Source organism: Rhinolophus ferrumequinum, chromosome 21 (genome assembly GCF_004115265.2).
Source record: "Rhinolophus ferrumequinum isolate MPI-CBG mRhiFer1 chromosome 21, mRhiFer1_v1.p, whole genome shotgun sequence".
NCBI lineage: Eukaryota > Metazoa > Chordata > Mammalia > Chiroptera > Rhinolophidae > Rhinolophus > Rhinolophus ferrumequinum.
The window spans coordinates 38,990,761-39,006,970 of NC_046304.1; the positions used below are offsets into that span (position 1 = coordinate 38,990,761).

Here is a 16,210-nt window from a genome sequence, read left to right on the forward strand (position 1 = left end):
ATAATATAATATAATATAATATAATATAATATAATATATACGGGGTCTTACATTAATGTTTGCTCCAAAAGATGCATTAGAGCTGATTGTCCAGCTAGGTCTTCTTTTCGGGGAAACATGGTCCCTCTATAATAACCTTACTTCAAATAAGGCCCCATTCTGAGGTACTAGGTGTTAGGATTTGACATATGAATTTTGGAGGGACACAAATCAAACCATAACCGCATGTTTCTCCACCAGGCTGCCAACACGGGTTTTGAGCTAAGATTTTTTAAATTGAATTTAATATTGTAATACCATACCTAAATTCCTAGTAAGGCTGTTTTTTCTATATGATGATTTACTGGGTATTGCTTCTACCACACTGCTTGTTCATACGTCCACTTGCTAAACATTTAATGAAACAAGACCTCCTGCCGGGTGCTATGAACTGACACGCTCCCCCTCCAGGAGCTCCTGTAACAGGGAAGAAATAAATTCTTCAACCAAATAACTCCATAGAAAGTGATTAGTGCCACTGAAAAAAGGTTCAGAGGCTTTTTTTTTTTTTTTAAGGGACAAAGTGTTACGGGCCTTCAGAGGAGAGAACACTCCCTTCCCCCTAAGGTGGATCTGGGATCCTCATAGAAAGACGTAGCATTTCCATCAGACTTTCAAGGACACGCCAAATTTGGAAAGTAAGTTACACTCCTTTGAATGCACAGGATCATAGAATCCTTGATGTGAGAGGAACCTCAAAGGCCATCTAAGTTTCACTCTCTACTTAGTATTCAAGCCACCTGTCTCTAATTCATGGAAACTGAGGGCTGCATTTTTGAACAGATTTTGGTCCCACAGGTCAGTGGCGAAAATGGAATATATGGATTTGGAGGGAAATCTGTTTATAGGCAGTTGCCTGCATTGAGGGCTGTCCAAATCGCCCCGTCTTTATTCACAGTTGAGAACTGTTCTCTGGGGAGTCTTGGCACAGATGGAAATCCTACTTGTACATTCAGCAGCTTCTTAGGGATGGGAGAGAGGAGCTGCAAAGCACTTTGTAACACAGGCTCCTGCTTACAATAGGGTATGGCTCCCCCAGCCCTAACGGGATGAAACTTCTGCTTCCTTCTGCCTGGCAGACCAGGCCCTTCAAGGTGGGGCCCTGACTCCTTCCCCAGAAACTCCCCAACTGCCATCCAAACTACCACCCTCTGCGTGGGGGGCCCCTGACTGCAAACCCTTGTTAAAGAAAAGATTATTTCTGACACTTGTTAAAAATGGTAAAGAAGACTTCATTCAAGGGGTTACTATGGTGATAGGTAGGTATAGAGGCCCCTGCAATGGGGTCTTGCGTGGAGAAGAGTGTTTGGGCTCAATTCCAAATACAACATGGAAAAGTTGGACTTTATAGCCAAGGAGGAGGGTAGGGGTCAGTGAATGGAACAGTCCTAAGAAGAAACACTGGGGGTAAAGGAGATTCTGGTTAAACTGACCTAACGGGAGGCCAGTGCGATCAGACTTCAGCAGGAGGATGAGGAAGCCTCTTAGGTATTGAGGGTGACCAGCTCAGGAGAATGGGAGATTCTGGCTAATGTGACTTAGCAGGATTCTTGCTAAAATTGGGCAATACAGAGACAAAGATGCAAGTCCAAAAGTCGAGGCCTAGTTGAAAAAGAGTTCAGGGGAGAATGACTGGAGTTTGGCCAAAGAGAAGCTCTTTGTTACCCTGTGTTTTTGTAGACTCTTGCCCTTCAGCACCTAGCTGCAGGCCTCTATTCTTCCTTCTCCTTTCAGCATCTTCCCCCCTCTTCCTTCTGCCTTCCTTCCTCCAAGGGTGGCCACCCAACTCTATACCTGGGAACATTAACCTGGAAGGTCATCTAGTTTATGGGATTTCAAACGAGGTCTCTCAGAACCCCAGGTTTCCACAGAAATGTCTCATGGTTTAAAAAGTATGTACTTTTTAATTATTTAAAACTGTAATAAAAACACACACATTAATCAAATGTGTTATTCATTTCTTCTGATGAATTAGAAACCACCCATTTATTTTGTTGCCTGCAGATTAACTCTAGTACACGCTTCAGACATTGAATCTCTATGCCCTTGAACTTCTTTCTCATAAATGGGTCATCAATTCAGGAGGCCATAGCTCAGAGACTACCTTTTTAAAAATTAGGCTTGGGCATATCCACTCCCATTAAATTACACAAGCAAGCACAGGACACTCCTTAGCTCTGAGTATTGGGATATGTTTGACACTGTGCCACAAAAGACACAGAAATTCACAGGATATAGTGCAGATAAAAAACTGCAGTTGTCATCTGTAAGTCTCATTTCAACGTTCTGCACTGGTAAAGCAGCCTGGACCTTTAAAATAAGAGTATCCAGAAATCACATCCATACATTATGTAGTATGTACCGTAATACATTCATACACAATGGAAAGCTATATAACTGTTAAAATGAACAGGATTAGAAGAAACAATGGGTAAAATATATTAAGCAAACAAGACAAAGTACAAAATATTTTCCATTTACGGGGAAAAGATCTCTACATACACACGTGTGTATATGCTTACCTATGCATGGGATTTTTGTAAAAGGATATATACTTAGTGGCTTCCTCTGAGGAGAGAAATTGAAGGGATTTGGGGTAGGAGATTCACTTTTTGTTATAAGCCTTTTTTATTGTTTGAATTTATTACTATATATATACATTATTACCCTTTTAATTAAAATGTTTTTTACATGATGCTTTAAAAAACTTTTACCAGTTTTATATATTAGTGTTCTGCCTTAAGGTTTTGGGTAAAAATATGAAGATTATGTTGCCAAAAGTTCTGACAAACAATGAGCTAGCCTAACTGACTCACGCTATGGGGAATTGGAGAGTAGAGAGGCTCTTTTTCTGCCCAGGCCTTTTCTGTCTGGGAGAAAAGGCACCAACTCTGAGTTTTTTATTCAGAGGGGAAAAAAGCAATGCTTAGCCTAGGAGAGAGAATGCGTAATGGTGGAATCTAAGGCATCTGGAGGCAGGGATATGTTTTGGGACTCCCCATCTGCAGGAGAACTCAAATCCTAAAATGCCACCCAATCATCTTCACGTAAGGCCACCTTGAGACTGTCACCCCAGTCCCCTGCTTTCTTAGGAACATAAATCTTTTAATTCACTCATTTGGAAGGGGCCACTCTACTCAAGAATATTCCAGTCAATTATACCTCAATAAGCTGAATTTCTTTAATTAAGTAAATCAAAACATTATTCCTAACACAGGAAATTTCTGGTACTGGAGAGATGTTCAACAAATATCTACTTCATAAATGTAATCATCGTGCAATCTATAACTATAGCTCAGAGGGCTAATTTTTAGATGATTCTTTTTAAAAGTTAGAAAAAGCAAACATAAAAGCTAAGCATAGGGGGCCAGCCCGGTGGCCCAGGCGGTTGGAGCTCCGTTCTCCTAACTCCAAAGGCTGCCGGTTCAATTCCCACATGGGCCAGTAGGCTCTCAACCACAAGGTTGCTAGTTCAACTCCTTGGCTCCGCCCCCTACAACTAAGATTGAACATGGTACCTTGAGCTGAGCTGCTGCTGAGCTCCCGGATGGCTCAGCTGGTTGGAGTGCAGTCCTCTCAATCACAAGGTTGCCAGTTCGACTCCTGCAAGGGATGGTGGGCAGCGCCCCCAGCAACTAGCAATGGCAACTGGACCTGGAGCTGAGCTGTGCCCTCCACAACTAAGACTGAAAGGACAACAACTTGACTTGGAAAAAATCCTGGAAGTACACACTGGTCCCCAATAAAGTCCTGTTCCCCTTCCCCAATAAAATCTTTATAAAAAAATACTAAGCATAAAAGCAATCAACTGTGATAAGGACAAAAAAAGACCATGTATTTGTAATATAAGACATTTATTTGGGTTACAGTATTAGTATTTTAACACGGATTTGTGATATAACAGATGTGTTAAACTTTAAACTTGAACTTTTTTTTTAAAACCAATTTAATACCTTCCCCTTTTCTGTCCAGAAAACTCACACTTTCACAATCAAATGACCCTAAAAGCTGACAGGAGGTAACGTAAGCTTCCAACCAATCTACTCTCTCAACCGGAGACAGTCTCAATTTCCAGTCAGGATACAATCTTAACTTGGAAGGATCATCACTGTTGGCTCTTCAGTGATTCTTGATACCGATTTTACGATAGAAAATTTCCTGTGAGAAAAGCTCATATCTTTATAAGATCAGTGCTTATTTTAATTAAAGCGTTAGCATCTTAACATTAACTCGTGACACAAAAGGCACCAACATTCCTTTTCCAATTATCCATCACCACGGGGGGAACACAGCACCACCTGCTGGTCACCATATTATTACATGCCCTCTAATTTTCAGGTGGTGGTCAATTCCAAGTGGGGGATTCTTAGAGAACCCCCAAGTGTCAGAGCCAAAAGTAACCTTAGAGGTCTTTCAGATGAATTCCCTTCATTGATAGATGGTGATTTCTGCTCTCCAGATAACTTAGAGTGGCAGGGAAACAGACCTGCCTGTGAAAGGTGTACTGCTTTAGAACAGAAAAGCAACGTGTGGTGCTCTAATTGTGGGGTCTGCTAGTCAAAGAAAGGGATCAGGTTAGGGGAGACGGGAGGGCACCCTGAGTTCGCATTCCTACACTTCCCAGGGGTAAAAAAGCTGTCCAGAAACAGCTTCCACTCACAGCTGGACAGTGTTCATCCTTACACAATAAAATTTTATTTACTCAAAGAACTAGGAGCTAAATCTCATGAAGTAAATATGGGGTTTCTAAGACTAAGGACTATCAAGAAATCCCAAGTTACCAGCATAAAAGTAGTCCCAAAGTAAAGGCAGTAACTCTCCCACTGACCTTTTCTCCCTCATGCCCCCACGAACAGGCCTTCAAGAGCAACTAAGGAGCTGTGGGGTGACCACTGCCTGGGCATGGGAGGGAGGCCCCAGCCCCGTATCCTGAGCCTCTTCCAGAAATGGAGCAGAAAGGTCTGACTTAGGGATACTACATTTTTCCTAGAAGAAGAGCAACACATTCCAACCCAATCTTTTACTTCCTTTTTCTGGAGGATGGGTTTGTGCCAACTCTTTCCCACCCTCATCCAGAAACGGCCCCCCTTGGCACCACAGCTTGAATTGTCGTACTCTGTCCAAAAAAAGCTAACTGGCCCTGTGCACACAGGCTGGGTCAAGGGCATGTGCAGTGCACCTGGACACTCCCAGGGGGCTCATTTCTTGAGAAGGAGTGTAGTACGAGAGGGAACTCAGTTTCAGGGAGCAGCAAACCTGAAATCGTGCCTCAACTCTGCCTGGAGCTGGGCAACCCTGGGGGCCATGCCCTTAATCCCTCTGAACCTCAGCTCTTTTTTTCAAAAAAGGTTAACCACACATGAATACGCTCTACCATCTAGGGTTATTGTGAGAATCAAGTTAGATTAAGTGGGAGAGTTATCTGAAAACTGTGAGGTACGGAGTTTAGAGGATGGCCATTTCACGTAGGTGGCTCTATCTGGACAGCCAGTGTCTGAAAAAGAAGACAGATCCTAGTTTGTTCAGGGCTGCTGTGGCCACAGAGAAAAGGGGTCATTCAAGCTGCCCAATGTTGCCCCTGCTGAGATAGAGACCATTACACCTGTGAGTGAGGCCCGAAGGCACGCCTGCTTCTCCTAGTCCTGGCCGAACGCTCCTGATCGACTCTGAAAAAGGCACATTCCACACCTTGACATGTTAACATTGCCTGAATTTACATTTGAAACTGAATTTTAATTATTCAACAAAAGTCCCTGATATTTCATTTTGGGTAAGACTCCTTTGCAAATTCTTGCAAGTGATCCTACCACAAATTCAGGCTTCTGGGAGCTGGCTACACCCACCAGAACAATGCCCTAAATATATTTGGTGCTCAAAAAAAAAAAGTTTAATTCCACAAACTTCTATCAGACACCAATGCGTGAGGCGCTGAGGGCGCAGCTGAGCAACACCACTCTGCCATTAGGGAACCTGAAGATGATAACAGTGCATCATCTTCCACGACGACAATCATGCGAAGTTCTAACAAGTCTGTGTTGAAAACAAAATCCTGTATTCCGATAAATGTGCACACACGTGTGTGAGAGCTAGTGTATCCCTCCATCATCCTAAAAATGGTCGTTTCTTTTTGTTGGTTGGTTTGTTTGCTCTACCACCAATTCAGGCTCCACTTGGATGCGCGCCATGTTTCATTTCTACCTGGCTGAGTCATTTTTGCTTTCAAGGGTCCGTGATCTTGTCTGGCACCGGAGAGCCGTAAGAACTACCTGTAAGTGGGCAGGGTGTGAGCCGGGGACCCTTCATCTCCTTGCTTGTCGGTCCTCTGGCTGTGTTTCTGAGACACACACCCCCATGCACACCCACACACACACGCTGTAATTGGCCAACTTCCTCCTCCTGTTCTTGGAATAGCAACCGAGACAAAAAGCAGTTAGCACGAGTGGCTTGGGCTCGCCAACACTATAATTCAAGACAAAACCCTTGTAATTCTCCAAATGGTGGGGTTTTTAAATAGGCTGAACTTGTACACCCTGTTTTCTAAAAAAGAAAAATAAAACCATGCCTAAGGCATCGCTCTTCTAACAAACCCAGTGACTAAGAGCTGGCCCAGGGGAATATTCCAGTGGCTGCGGAACTCAAGACTTCCAAGGGTTCACATTTCAGAAACTATTGATTCAGGAGAGACCACCAGGGGAATTTGTTCGCCCACCTGAGGGCTTCTTTGTTAAAGTATCTTTAATCCTATGGAAATAATTAAAACGTGGTCTCTTCATGGGAACTTCTGCCCACTAACAACTGACGGCCATCCCACACTGGCTTCAGACCCCACAACACGCCTCTGCCGATGAGCAGGGTGTGGGCGACTATGAGACTGGGAAGGCAGACTTGGGGGAGAAGAGGGGCCCGGGGTTGCATAGTTCCTTTACAGGGCTCGAGGTGCTGCAGTCCCCACTCAGGAGAGGACCCAGGGGTGCAGGGCAGGGAAGATCAGGAAGGGCCCCGTGAGCCTGTCTGGCCTTACACTTCCACAGACCTCCAGCCCTGGGCCATCCAGAAGCATGCATGTCCCAGACTTTCTCCCTCCGTGACCCTACCTCAAGGAGAGGACATAATAAATTGTAGGCACAGGACACACGGGGAGCAAGAATGTCCTCCTTAGCAAGCTTTATGTGCTTCCCAGGGGGAAAGTGGCCCAGGGTTGTGTTGGGACAGATTTGTGGACAAGTGCCTGGTGATACAGGGAGCAGGGTACACTGTGTTTCCTAAACATGGCAGTTTGGAACACCTCAACCAAGGTGTCCCCTGTCCAACCTCTAGAGAAGAGGTAGTGGGGGTGCCCTAGTGTTTCAATTTCCCCTCCTTGACAAGTCTGTCATTGAGCTGGCAGAGTTGGGCCAGGAAACCATCATTGGGGCCGATCTCACGGTTCTGCTTCACAACGCTCAGAGCAGACTTGACATCCATCTTCTGACGCAGCATGAGGTACGCAATAACTAGAGTTGGGGAGCGGCTGTAACCTTCGCGGCAGTGGACAAGCACACGGCCTGTAAGAAAGGGGATGACACAGTGAGCTGGGACCATCAGAACAACGACTCTAGTCAACACTCTTCCAGAGAATGCAAATGAAAAGTACAACGCAAGGCCATTCCGTACACACCAGAATGATGGCTAAAATGAAAAAGACAGAAAACACAAAGCATTAGTGAGGATGTGGAGTAGCCAGGACCTGGACATGTGGCTGGGGGTGGGGAGGGAGGGTAAGTTTGGCACACCACTTTGGGAAACTGTGTGGCAATATCTACTCAAGTTCAACACATGCATTCCCTACAGCCCAGCAATTCCATCCCAGGGCCATGGCCAGCAGGAACGCGCACCCATGTTTACCAAGAGACATGGTCCAGAACATTCATAGGCAGCACTACTCATAATAGCCCCAATCTGGAGACTCCCAAAGCCCTTCAACGGCAGAATGGATAAATAACAAGAATGTACGATCTACAACTCATCAGAAACAGCATGGATGAAACACACCAACAGGATATAAATGATTCACAGAGTAGCAGAGCAGGAAAACTGATCTATGCCATTAGAAGTCTGGATAGTGGTAAAGGAGAGGGGTGGGGGGATTTGAGAGGGAATATGTGGTGGGCTTTCTGGGATGCTGGTCATGTTTTGTTTCTTGATCTGGGGGTTGGTCCATGGTTGTGTTCAGTACACTGATCTACAACTTGTGATATGGCCACCTCTCTACATGAATTTGTATTTCGATCCAAAGCAAAACATGGAAACATCCCAAATGTCCATCAACAGGTAAATGGATAAACAAACTGTGGTACCTCCATACAACGGAATACTATTCAGCATTAAAAAGGAATGAACTATTGATACATGCAACAACATGGATGAAACGCAAAGAAATTATACTGAGGCCAGACCAAAACGGCGTGCATACTGCGTAATTCCACTGATATAAAACTCTGCAAAACGTAACTAGTATCGAGTGATAGAAAGCAGATCAGTGGTTGCTTAGGAACGCAGAGGAGAGAGGGCGGAAGGGAGAGGTCACGAAGGGACAGAAGAAAATTTGGGGGATGATGGATATGCTCGCTATCTTGGTTGTGGTGATGGTTTCAAAAGTGTATACATATGTCAAAACTTATCAAATTGTACTATGTGTAGTTTATTGAATGTCAGTTATACCTCAACAAAGCAGTTTAAAAAATAAAAGGAACATAAATGTCAAGTACAAACGTGAACCAAGACAAAAACATCAAAACAAACAAAACACCATCTCAAGGTTCCCCAAATAGCCCACGAGGCCCTGCCCTTAGGCTAGTGCCTGGTACATGCGAGCCTTCAATAAATAAATATTAGCCGACACTAGGAGTCCTCTGGTGGCACCTAGTACATCGTCTCCTACAGCAGCCCTGTCCTGTGTTACTATTGGTCAAGCACAGACCTATCCTCCTCTGCCAGAATGCGAGTTCCTTAAAGGCAGGAGTGGGGGGACTGATTTTTGGATGCCCTGTGATCTCCAGCATACTCTTGATGCTCAATAATATTTGCTGAGTAGCCAAGAGAATGAGTGAATGATCACCCACCAACACCTCAACACAGGCATTATTTTGAAGGAAATCTGCTGGCTCAGAGTCTGTTAAAGAGACTAATGTTCCCAAAACACGACTCTATCTTCCCAATACCTCCCAAAGCAGGAAGGCGGAGTCCTCCACTTCTCTACCCATTCACTCTCTGGCCCAATGTACCCAAAGTATGCGGTGTGAGGATTTCCCTGGCCCCATCCTGGCCACAGGGCCCTCTGCAGACCACCCAAACATGCTCAACATGCCCAGGGCTCACAGAGCCAATGTGGAAGGGGAGGGTTCAAAGCCCATTCTTCCAGGCCCTGCCCAGACACCACCTCCTCCATGAAGCCTCCCTTGATCTTCCAGGCTGGAAGTGACAGCTCCCTCCTCAGAGTACCCTGGCCATCCTCCTCAGCTCTCCAAAGTGATGGGTCCTTGGCTCTCCTGAGCCCTGTACACTGAGAGGCCAGTGAGTTTCTATTGACTCACTTGGCAAATCAATCTTAGAACATTTACACATGGCATTAGAACCCACAGAATTCATTTTGTCACTCATTTAGTAATCATTTGCTATGTGCTCGATGCTACATCAGGTGCTGGAGAGACAGCCAAGGGGGCAGGCTTCATGGAAGAAAGGATACTAGGCCCAGTGCTAAAGCACGCGGTAGGGATTGCCAGAGAACAGGGTAGGGAGAGGCAGAAAGAGCTTTCCAGACTGATGACCCAGTCCACATGAGCTCAGGCAGGAGATCACAAAAAGTCAGGCTATGTTCCTAGTTGTATGGAAAGAGGAAACAAAGTCAGAGAGCTCTAAGTTCTCTGAATGCATGACCAAACGATATATGAGAACAACAGCCTACATCCCCTTAACTTGGCCCCTCGTCCTCATCTATACAGGAGCTCAGACCGCTGAAGTGGAGGGTGGGATGACACGTACGTGTAGGAGACCGTGAAGAACGATGAAGGGCCTGACAGTAAAGTCTGCAGATTCCCCGGGCGATACAACTTCCCTCCTGGGCCCCAAACATGAGATAACCAGTGTCTAATAAACTCTGTTCACTGGAAATCATTTCAGTGGGGAGGCTGCTGGCACAAGAAGCACGGGTGTAGCAGAGACAGGCTAGAAATAGGAGGACAGGGCCCATCACACGTCAAAGGAGGTCACTTCCCCTGGGAAGGTTTGGGGTGAGGAGGAAGGAAGAGGCTGGCGGCAGCACAAAGGTAAAGGCAGCTGCTGAGAGAACCAAGCCGAGCAGAAAGGGCAAGTGGCCCAGCCTGCTCAGCAGATGCACGCCCTCTGGCCTTCTAGGATTTCTCTCTGGAACACCTCGCCTGGCTATCAGTGCCTCAGCAGTTCTGCTTCAGTCTTATGTTTGGCAGCTGCAGGAAACATTTAAAACATGGCTGGAAGATGTGGCCTGTGGGCTGTAGCTTGCTGACCCACAGCCTAAGCCAATCAGGGCTGCCCCATTCCCCTTGCCAGGTATACATGTCGCTCAACTCTAGCCAGCGAGACGTGAGGGGAATTCTACTGGGGGATTTCTGAGGAATGTTTTACTTACTCTCAGAAAAATGACAGAAACATGAGGAAGGGATAGATGGCTACCTCATCTTTTGCTGCAGTTTGTCCTATTAGGAGGTGGGAACCAGATCTGCTGCAGCCCTCTTGGGCCCCTTAGGGGAGTGCCTCACAATGAGGGTGGCAGGAGAGAAAGGGGAAGAAAACACCTAGTACTGATGCTACCACTGAGCTGCTAAATCAACCAGCCCAGAGCTCCTTCGCCTCAGAACTTCTTATCATGGAAAATGAATCTTCATCACTGAAGCTATTTGAATCGGAGGGAGGGGTGGTTGGAAATTAACCCTCAGTCAAAGTCGAATCAAACACGAGGGCCCGGGAGCTGCCACTCTGGGCAAGGTTTGTACATCTTATGCAATATGGGGCCACTTGACAGGCAGCCCAGAGAGAGACTTAAAGCTCTCGATCGTTCACCACAGGAGACAGGAAATCAGAGGTTTTCCAAGAGAAAGGCTGTTGTGGGCCTGTTTTCTAGAAAATGTCCCGTCAAAGCTGCCTCCCACTGTCTCCCGGGTGGTAGGACGCTTACCGTTCTTTTGAGCCAAGGCCTCGTCAATGAAGTCTGCAGCCCTTTCAAAGTAGATGCTAAGGTTGAACTCCTGTGTGTCGTTGGCCTTGACACCCAGGTAGGTGATGCCGGAGTCCTTGTAGAAGTTGGCACTGGTGTTTACGTGCATGAAGGACCTGCCCTCAGCAGCGTTCAGGACGTGGGTGATGCCCAGTTTCTGCAACTTGGGGATGTCTTGAGCCACAGCCCTGGACAAGAGACATCAGCAAGGGATGTTTATCTGACCAACTGGCGGCCCCAGGGGAGGACAATAGAGAAGCTTCTAAGCCTCTTGGCAATGTGAGGAACTCTCCATGCCCTGGCCACTGCTGGTTTCTCCCCATCTCAGTACCCCCAGCCATATCTAATTACCAGCAGCCACCCCAGATAGACTGGGTGGTTTCATGCCCGCGCTGTTCCCTCTACCTGGAATGCCCTTCTCCATGGACACGGACCCTCTCGTTTCTCACCACCCTCTGCAGTATTTCCTGATCTCCCCTCCAATCCATTTGGCATCACGCTCCCTATACTGTGGTGCTGGTATAGCCAAGTGGCTAAGAACGGCTCTGGAGCTGGACTGCCAGCATCTGAATCCAGCCCTGCATTTAGCGGCCAGGTAACCTTGAGCAAGTCACTTAACCTTTCTGTGACTCAGTTTCCCTGTCTATAAAATGAAGACAATAACAGTACCTAGCCCCTGGGGTTTGAGTGTTAAGCAAGCTATTCTATAGACAGAGCCTGACACCGAGTCAGTGCTACTATTCTAACGCTTGATTATGCTTATTTGTTTAATGAATATATGGTGAGTCAATGAAGAAGAATGAAATCAGCATATCCCAGGCTGCTTCCTTCCTTGGATTATAAAGTTCAGCAGCCCCCTTTCGTCCCCCAGACGGGTCCCTCCTGCCACAGTCCACTAGCCATGCCCTGATGTTCTCTTGAGTGAGTAAGCACATGGGGAGCAGTGGCCCCAACAGAACTATGGGGTTTACGAAACATTTGACCTGAATAGTCAAAGGGCTCCTTTATTTCATCTCACAACATGCCCGTTCAAACAGCTGTTTATATGTTACCAAATGCCTTCTCCTACATGATCTCGTTTGCCTGTCACAGCGGCAGCCCTGTGAGGAAGGAAGGACAGAGCCTAAACTCTGGCCTGATGGGAGAGCGGAAGGATGTGTAGGTATGTGCTCACACATGAGGGCAGAGCTGGGAGGAGACCTCCTTTCTTCTGAGAACAGCCACACTGTTCTGCCTTCCTCCTTACTCTGCGTCTCATGCCCACATCAATTGCAAATTCACCAGAAAACGTGGCACATCCAGGCGCCTCTCTGCCCTGTGATCCCTGATCAGGAGCCCCGGTTTTGTTTCCCCTGATAGGTGGGGGAACACTAAGTGCTCAGTTAATCCTCCTTGCTGGGTGCCCCACACACCTCTGGCTAAATCAAGGTCACATTTGCTTAGAGGGCAAGGAATGTGTTTTTCACAGTTGCTGTCAGCCCTTGCCACTCTGGCTACCACCAGACGTTCACAGCCTTACTTACCACTTGGGAAGTGGCAACAGCTAAATGTGCCAAACTGCCCAAGAGGGCAGGGTCTCTGTGAGTGCCAAGGCCACTTGCTGCCTGGGTGGCTGGAGAGGGGGTCATCCTCAGAATTTTGCAATTACTGAGGCCTTTGGCTGGGACTCTAGGACTCTGCTTTAGCTATCTCTGCTCATGACGCTACATGCAATGGTACAGCAGTGGCTCATTAAAAATAAAATAACTGGGCCGGCCCGGTGGCTTAGGCGGTTAGAGCTCCGTGCTCCTAACTCCGAAGGCTGCCGGTTCGATTCCCACATGGGCCAGTGGGCTCTCAACCACAAGGCTGCCAGTTCAATTCCTGGAGTCCCGCAAGGGACGGTGGGCCGCGCCCCCTGCAACTAAGATTGAACACGGCACCTTGAGCTGAGCTGCCGCTGAGCTCCCGATGACTCGGTTGGAGTGCGTTCTCTCAACCACAAGGTTGACAGTTCGACTCCCGCAAGGGATGGTGGGCTGCTCCCCCTGCAACTAGCAACTGGCAACCTGACCTGGAGCTGAGCTGCGCCCTCCACAACTAAGACTGAATGGCACCGTCCACAACTAAGAGTGAAAGGACCACAACTTGACTTGGAAAAAAGTCCTGGAAGTATACAATGTTCCCCAATAAAGAACTGTTCCCCTTCCCCAATTAAAAACAAAAAAAAAAATCAAAATAATAATCATAATAAAATAACTAATTTTGAAGAGTCACTACCCTTTATCTCCCATCTCTAATACTAATTCAACATTCGACAAATTTACCATCATCATTACTTTCAGTACAATGAATGAACACTGTACACTGCCTGACACATAGTAGGTGCTTACTATGGTGAATGAATGATATAATGGATGAGACAGTCCCCCATGAGGTTGCAACCTGCCTTATGGACCCCTTCTAGCTCCAAGATGACCCCCGTGTCTGTGGCAGTCCTTGGCAGAGTAAGCATCCAGTCCTAGTCCAGGATGGTGATACAGACATGAGCAAGACACTGACCCTGACCTCACAGTCCCTCAGCCGCTTGCTTGGGGACCACAATCTCTTTCTGTGTAAAACAACAGAAGGGGGTAATTCTGGGTTTCGGGTCTCATAAAAGTCCAATCTGCGCCCTCCCAAGGCTGTACAGGCCTGGTAATCTATTCTTTGCTTTTGGCTGGTATTTCAGCACCTCTCAGAATGATTAACACTGGTTCTCTCCTGCTGCTGAGAATTTCTTACTAGTAGTTTGACTAACAAAAAATGGAATATAAATTTGGTAGGAACTCGTAAGTTACAAATAATAATGCATTTCCTAGTGGTGAGAAAGTGAGAATCTTTTCTAAGTGATGGCTCTGGTCCTTACGGGGTCTAGAATTCCATGTAAATCAAAACCCTATCTGGAAGGCAGGAGAAGCAAGCAAACCCCCCCGCCCAGCTCTCTGGACCCCTGGCTCTTTTGGAGTATTTGGATTCCCTGATCTGGGTCTGCCCAGCTGGGGAAAGTTCCACGCCCAAATTGTAACGTCAGCTCGTTGCCATGGCAGCGAAGGCAGACATTCCGCGGTGACCTCACTGCAGAACCAGGCAGCTGTCACATGACATGCAGGCCGTTGACCCGCCAGGCGACAGAGGGCCACCTGTTAAGTGAACATGGTAGCCCCAACCTCGCCCCAGGCCGAGCCCCTAGCGGGCGGCGGCTTTGGGCCGGACGAGGGGCTAGCCGAACTGACCCCCGGGGCTCTGTGCATTCCCGGAAGGGAAGGACTGCGCCGGGCGGAGGCGGGGACCAGCCCCTCCGCCCCCGACGCGGGGGTGGGCGGTGACTCCAGCCCCCACGCAGCCCCCACCAGTCCCTGCTGGAGTTGCAGAGGGTCGACCATGTCCCGGCTCCCCACACCTGCACCTGCCGACGCCCCCTCCTGGGATCCCGGGTGGGCGGGGCGCCCCGGGGCTGGGGCTGGGAGAGGCGACTCACGCGTTGCCCACGTAGATCCTTGGGGTGACCTCGTTGCAGGGCTGGCTGGGGAGGCTGTAGCAGCCGCTGCTGTCCGAGAGCAGGTCGTTGAGATCCTGCACCGAGAGCTCGAACGGGCCGGACATGGCGGCGGCCGGGTCCTGCACGCCGGGCAGCAGCCAGCGAGGGGAGAGCGGCTCGGTCAGCTGGGCGGGGGCTCCCGAGCCGGGACCCGCCCCGGAGGCGGGTTCGCCTGGCGTTAGAAGCAGCGGAACGTGGGCGGCCACGCGCGCTCCATTCCCGGGAAGTACGCGCGCAGCTCCGCGCGGAGGTAACGGTCGGAAGACTCCTGGGCCCACCCCGGGGGCGGAAATGCCGCCCCTGTTGAGTTTCGGGGAGGGGGTCCTCTCCCACCCCCAGCTAAGGCATTTCCTGTAACGTTATAAACTGGGAAATGCAGTCACTTCATCGGACCAAATGCAGGGCGCAATAAATGTTCCTATAGACCTGAGGACGCCCAAGTGTCGCGTGTTTTTTTCAGATGACAGGGGCACCCGGGTTCCGCTTGTGAGCTCTGACTCGCCCTGCGGCTGCCCAGCACCACTGGCATCACGCGGGAGCGTGTCAGAAAGGCAGAATCTCCGTCCCAGCCCAGACCCGCTGAATGACAACGTGCATTTACAACCCACCCCCACCCCCACCCCGGGGATCCCTAGGAAAGTTAAAGTTTGAGAAGCTCAATTTTGGGGCACAATTCTTTCAACGTTCATTGAGAGTCTGTCTGGTTCTCAAAGGCTTGGGCTCTGTTCAGCCATGCCTGGCATTCTTACCCTGGGGAATTACTTAACCTCTCTGATCCTGTTTGCTGGGGGGGGGGGGGGGGCTGAATGGGGATAATAGTAGCTCCTAACTCCTAGGGCTGTTTGCAAGATTAAATGTGACACTTAAGGACAGCGCCCAGCACTAATAGCACTGAATGGGGGAGTTTGTTCTCTCTCTCTCTCTCTCTCTCTCTCTCTCTCTCTCTCTCTCTGTCTCTCTCTCTCCGCAAACGTGTGGAGCACCCCTAGGTGCCACCCCCTATGCTAGTGTGCAGATGAATGGGGCCCTTTGCCGTCCTTCCTGGAGCTGCTGCCAGCCTGCTATGAGCCACAGTGTGCCCGCAACTCACTGCTTATGAGATCCCACGAGGAGCAAAAGACAGTCTCTGTCCTCCCCCACTGCCTTGAAAATGGCAGATTCACCGCCCCCCTTCCAAAAAGCCAATGCGATCCTGGGAACTCAGGAAACCCACATTCTGAGCCCAGCTCTGCCAATAAGTTGGTTCTTGAGCAGCTTGGCTTGAGGCTCTGGGCTTCAGTTTCCTCATCTGAAAATGAAGAAATTGGATCAGATTATCGTCCAGGTCATCGTTCACCTCCCCCAAAAAGCTTGTGGTCTCACTCTTTAGGGGAACCATTGCA

General features: G+C 48.4%; 2 protein-coding genes across 5 annotated transcripts in view; both read right to left on the reverse strand.

Annotated features, from left to right (window-relative positions):
- Positions 1–3,879: 3,879 nt before the first annotated feature.
- DUSP3 (dual specificity phosphatase 3) lies at positions 3,880–15,363 on the reverse strand. The gene is made up of 3 exons (XM_033089425.1): positions 14,769–15,363; positions 11,231–11,457; positions 3,880–7,583 (listed from the first exon to the last, which is right to left on the reverse strand). The coding sequence occupies exons 1-3, from the start codon at positions 14,891–14,893 to the stop codon at positions 7,378–7,380; spliced, it is 558 nt and encodes a 185-aa protein (XP_032945316.1). The 5' UTR covers positions 14,894–15,363; the 3' UTR covers positions 3,880–7,377.
- Positions 15,364–15,970: 607 nt separating this feature from the next.
- MPP3 (MAGUK p55 scaffold protein 3) overlaps positions 15,971–16,210 on the reverse strand; it is a 32,488-nt gene continuing 32,248 nt past the window's right edge. For 3 of the 4 annotated variants that reach the window (XM_033089419.1, XM_033089421.1, XM_033089420.1), the window contains exon 21: positions 15,973–16,116. In XM_033089419.1, coding sequence (XP_032945310.1) covers positions 15,988–16,116 — 129 coding nt within the window. In that variant the 3' untranslated portion in view covers positions 15,973–15,987. Of the gene's footprint in view, positions 16,117–16,210 lie in introns of all 4 variants that reach the window. The other variant, XM_033089422.1, reaches the window with a different exon arrangement.

What these genes read in the sequence shown, in the direction of transcription:
- DUSP3 (XM_033089425.1), bottom strand. Translation starts at nt 14,893, where the DNA reads ATGTCCGGCCCGTTCGAGCTCTCGGTGCAGGATCTCAACGACCTGCTC. An exon ending in AGGATCTACGTGGGCAACGC is followed by an intron (nt 11,458 to 14,768) that starts GTGAGTCGCCTC and finishes TCTCTTGTCCAG; the next exon opens with GGCTGTGGCTCAAGACATCC. An exon ending in GGCCTTGGCTCAAAAGAACG is followed by an intron (nt 7,584 to 11,230) that starts GTAAGCGTCCTA and finishes CCTTTCTTACAG; the next exon opens with GCCGTGTGCTTGTCCACTGC.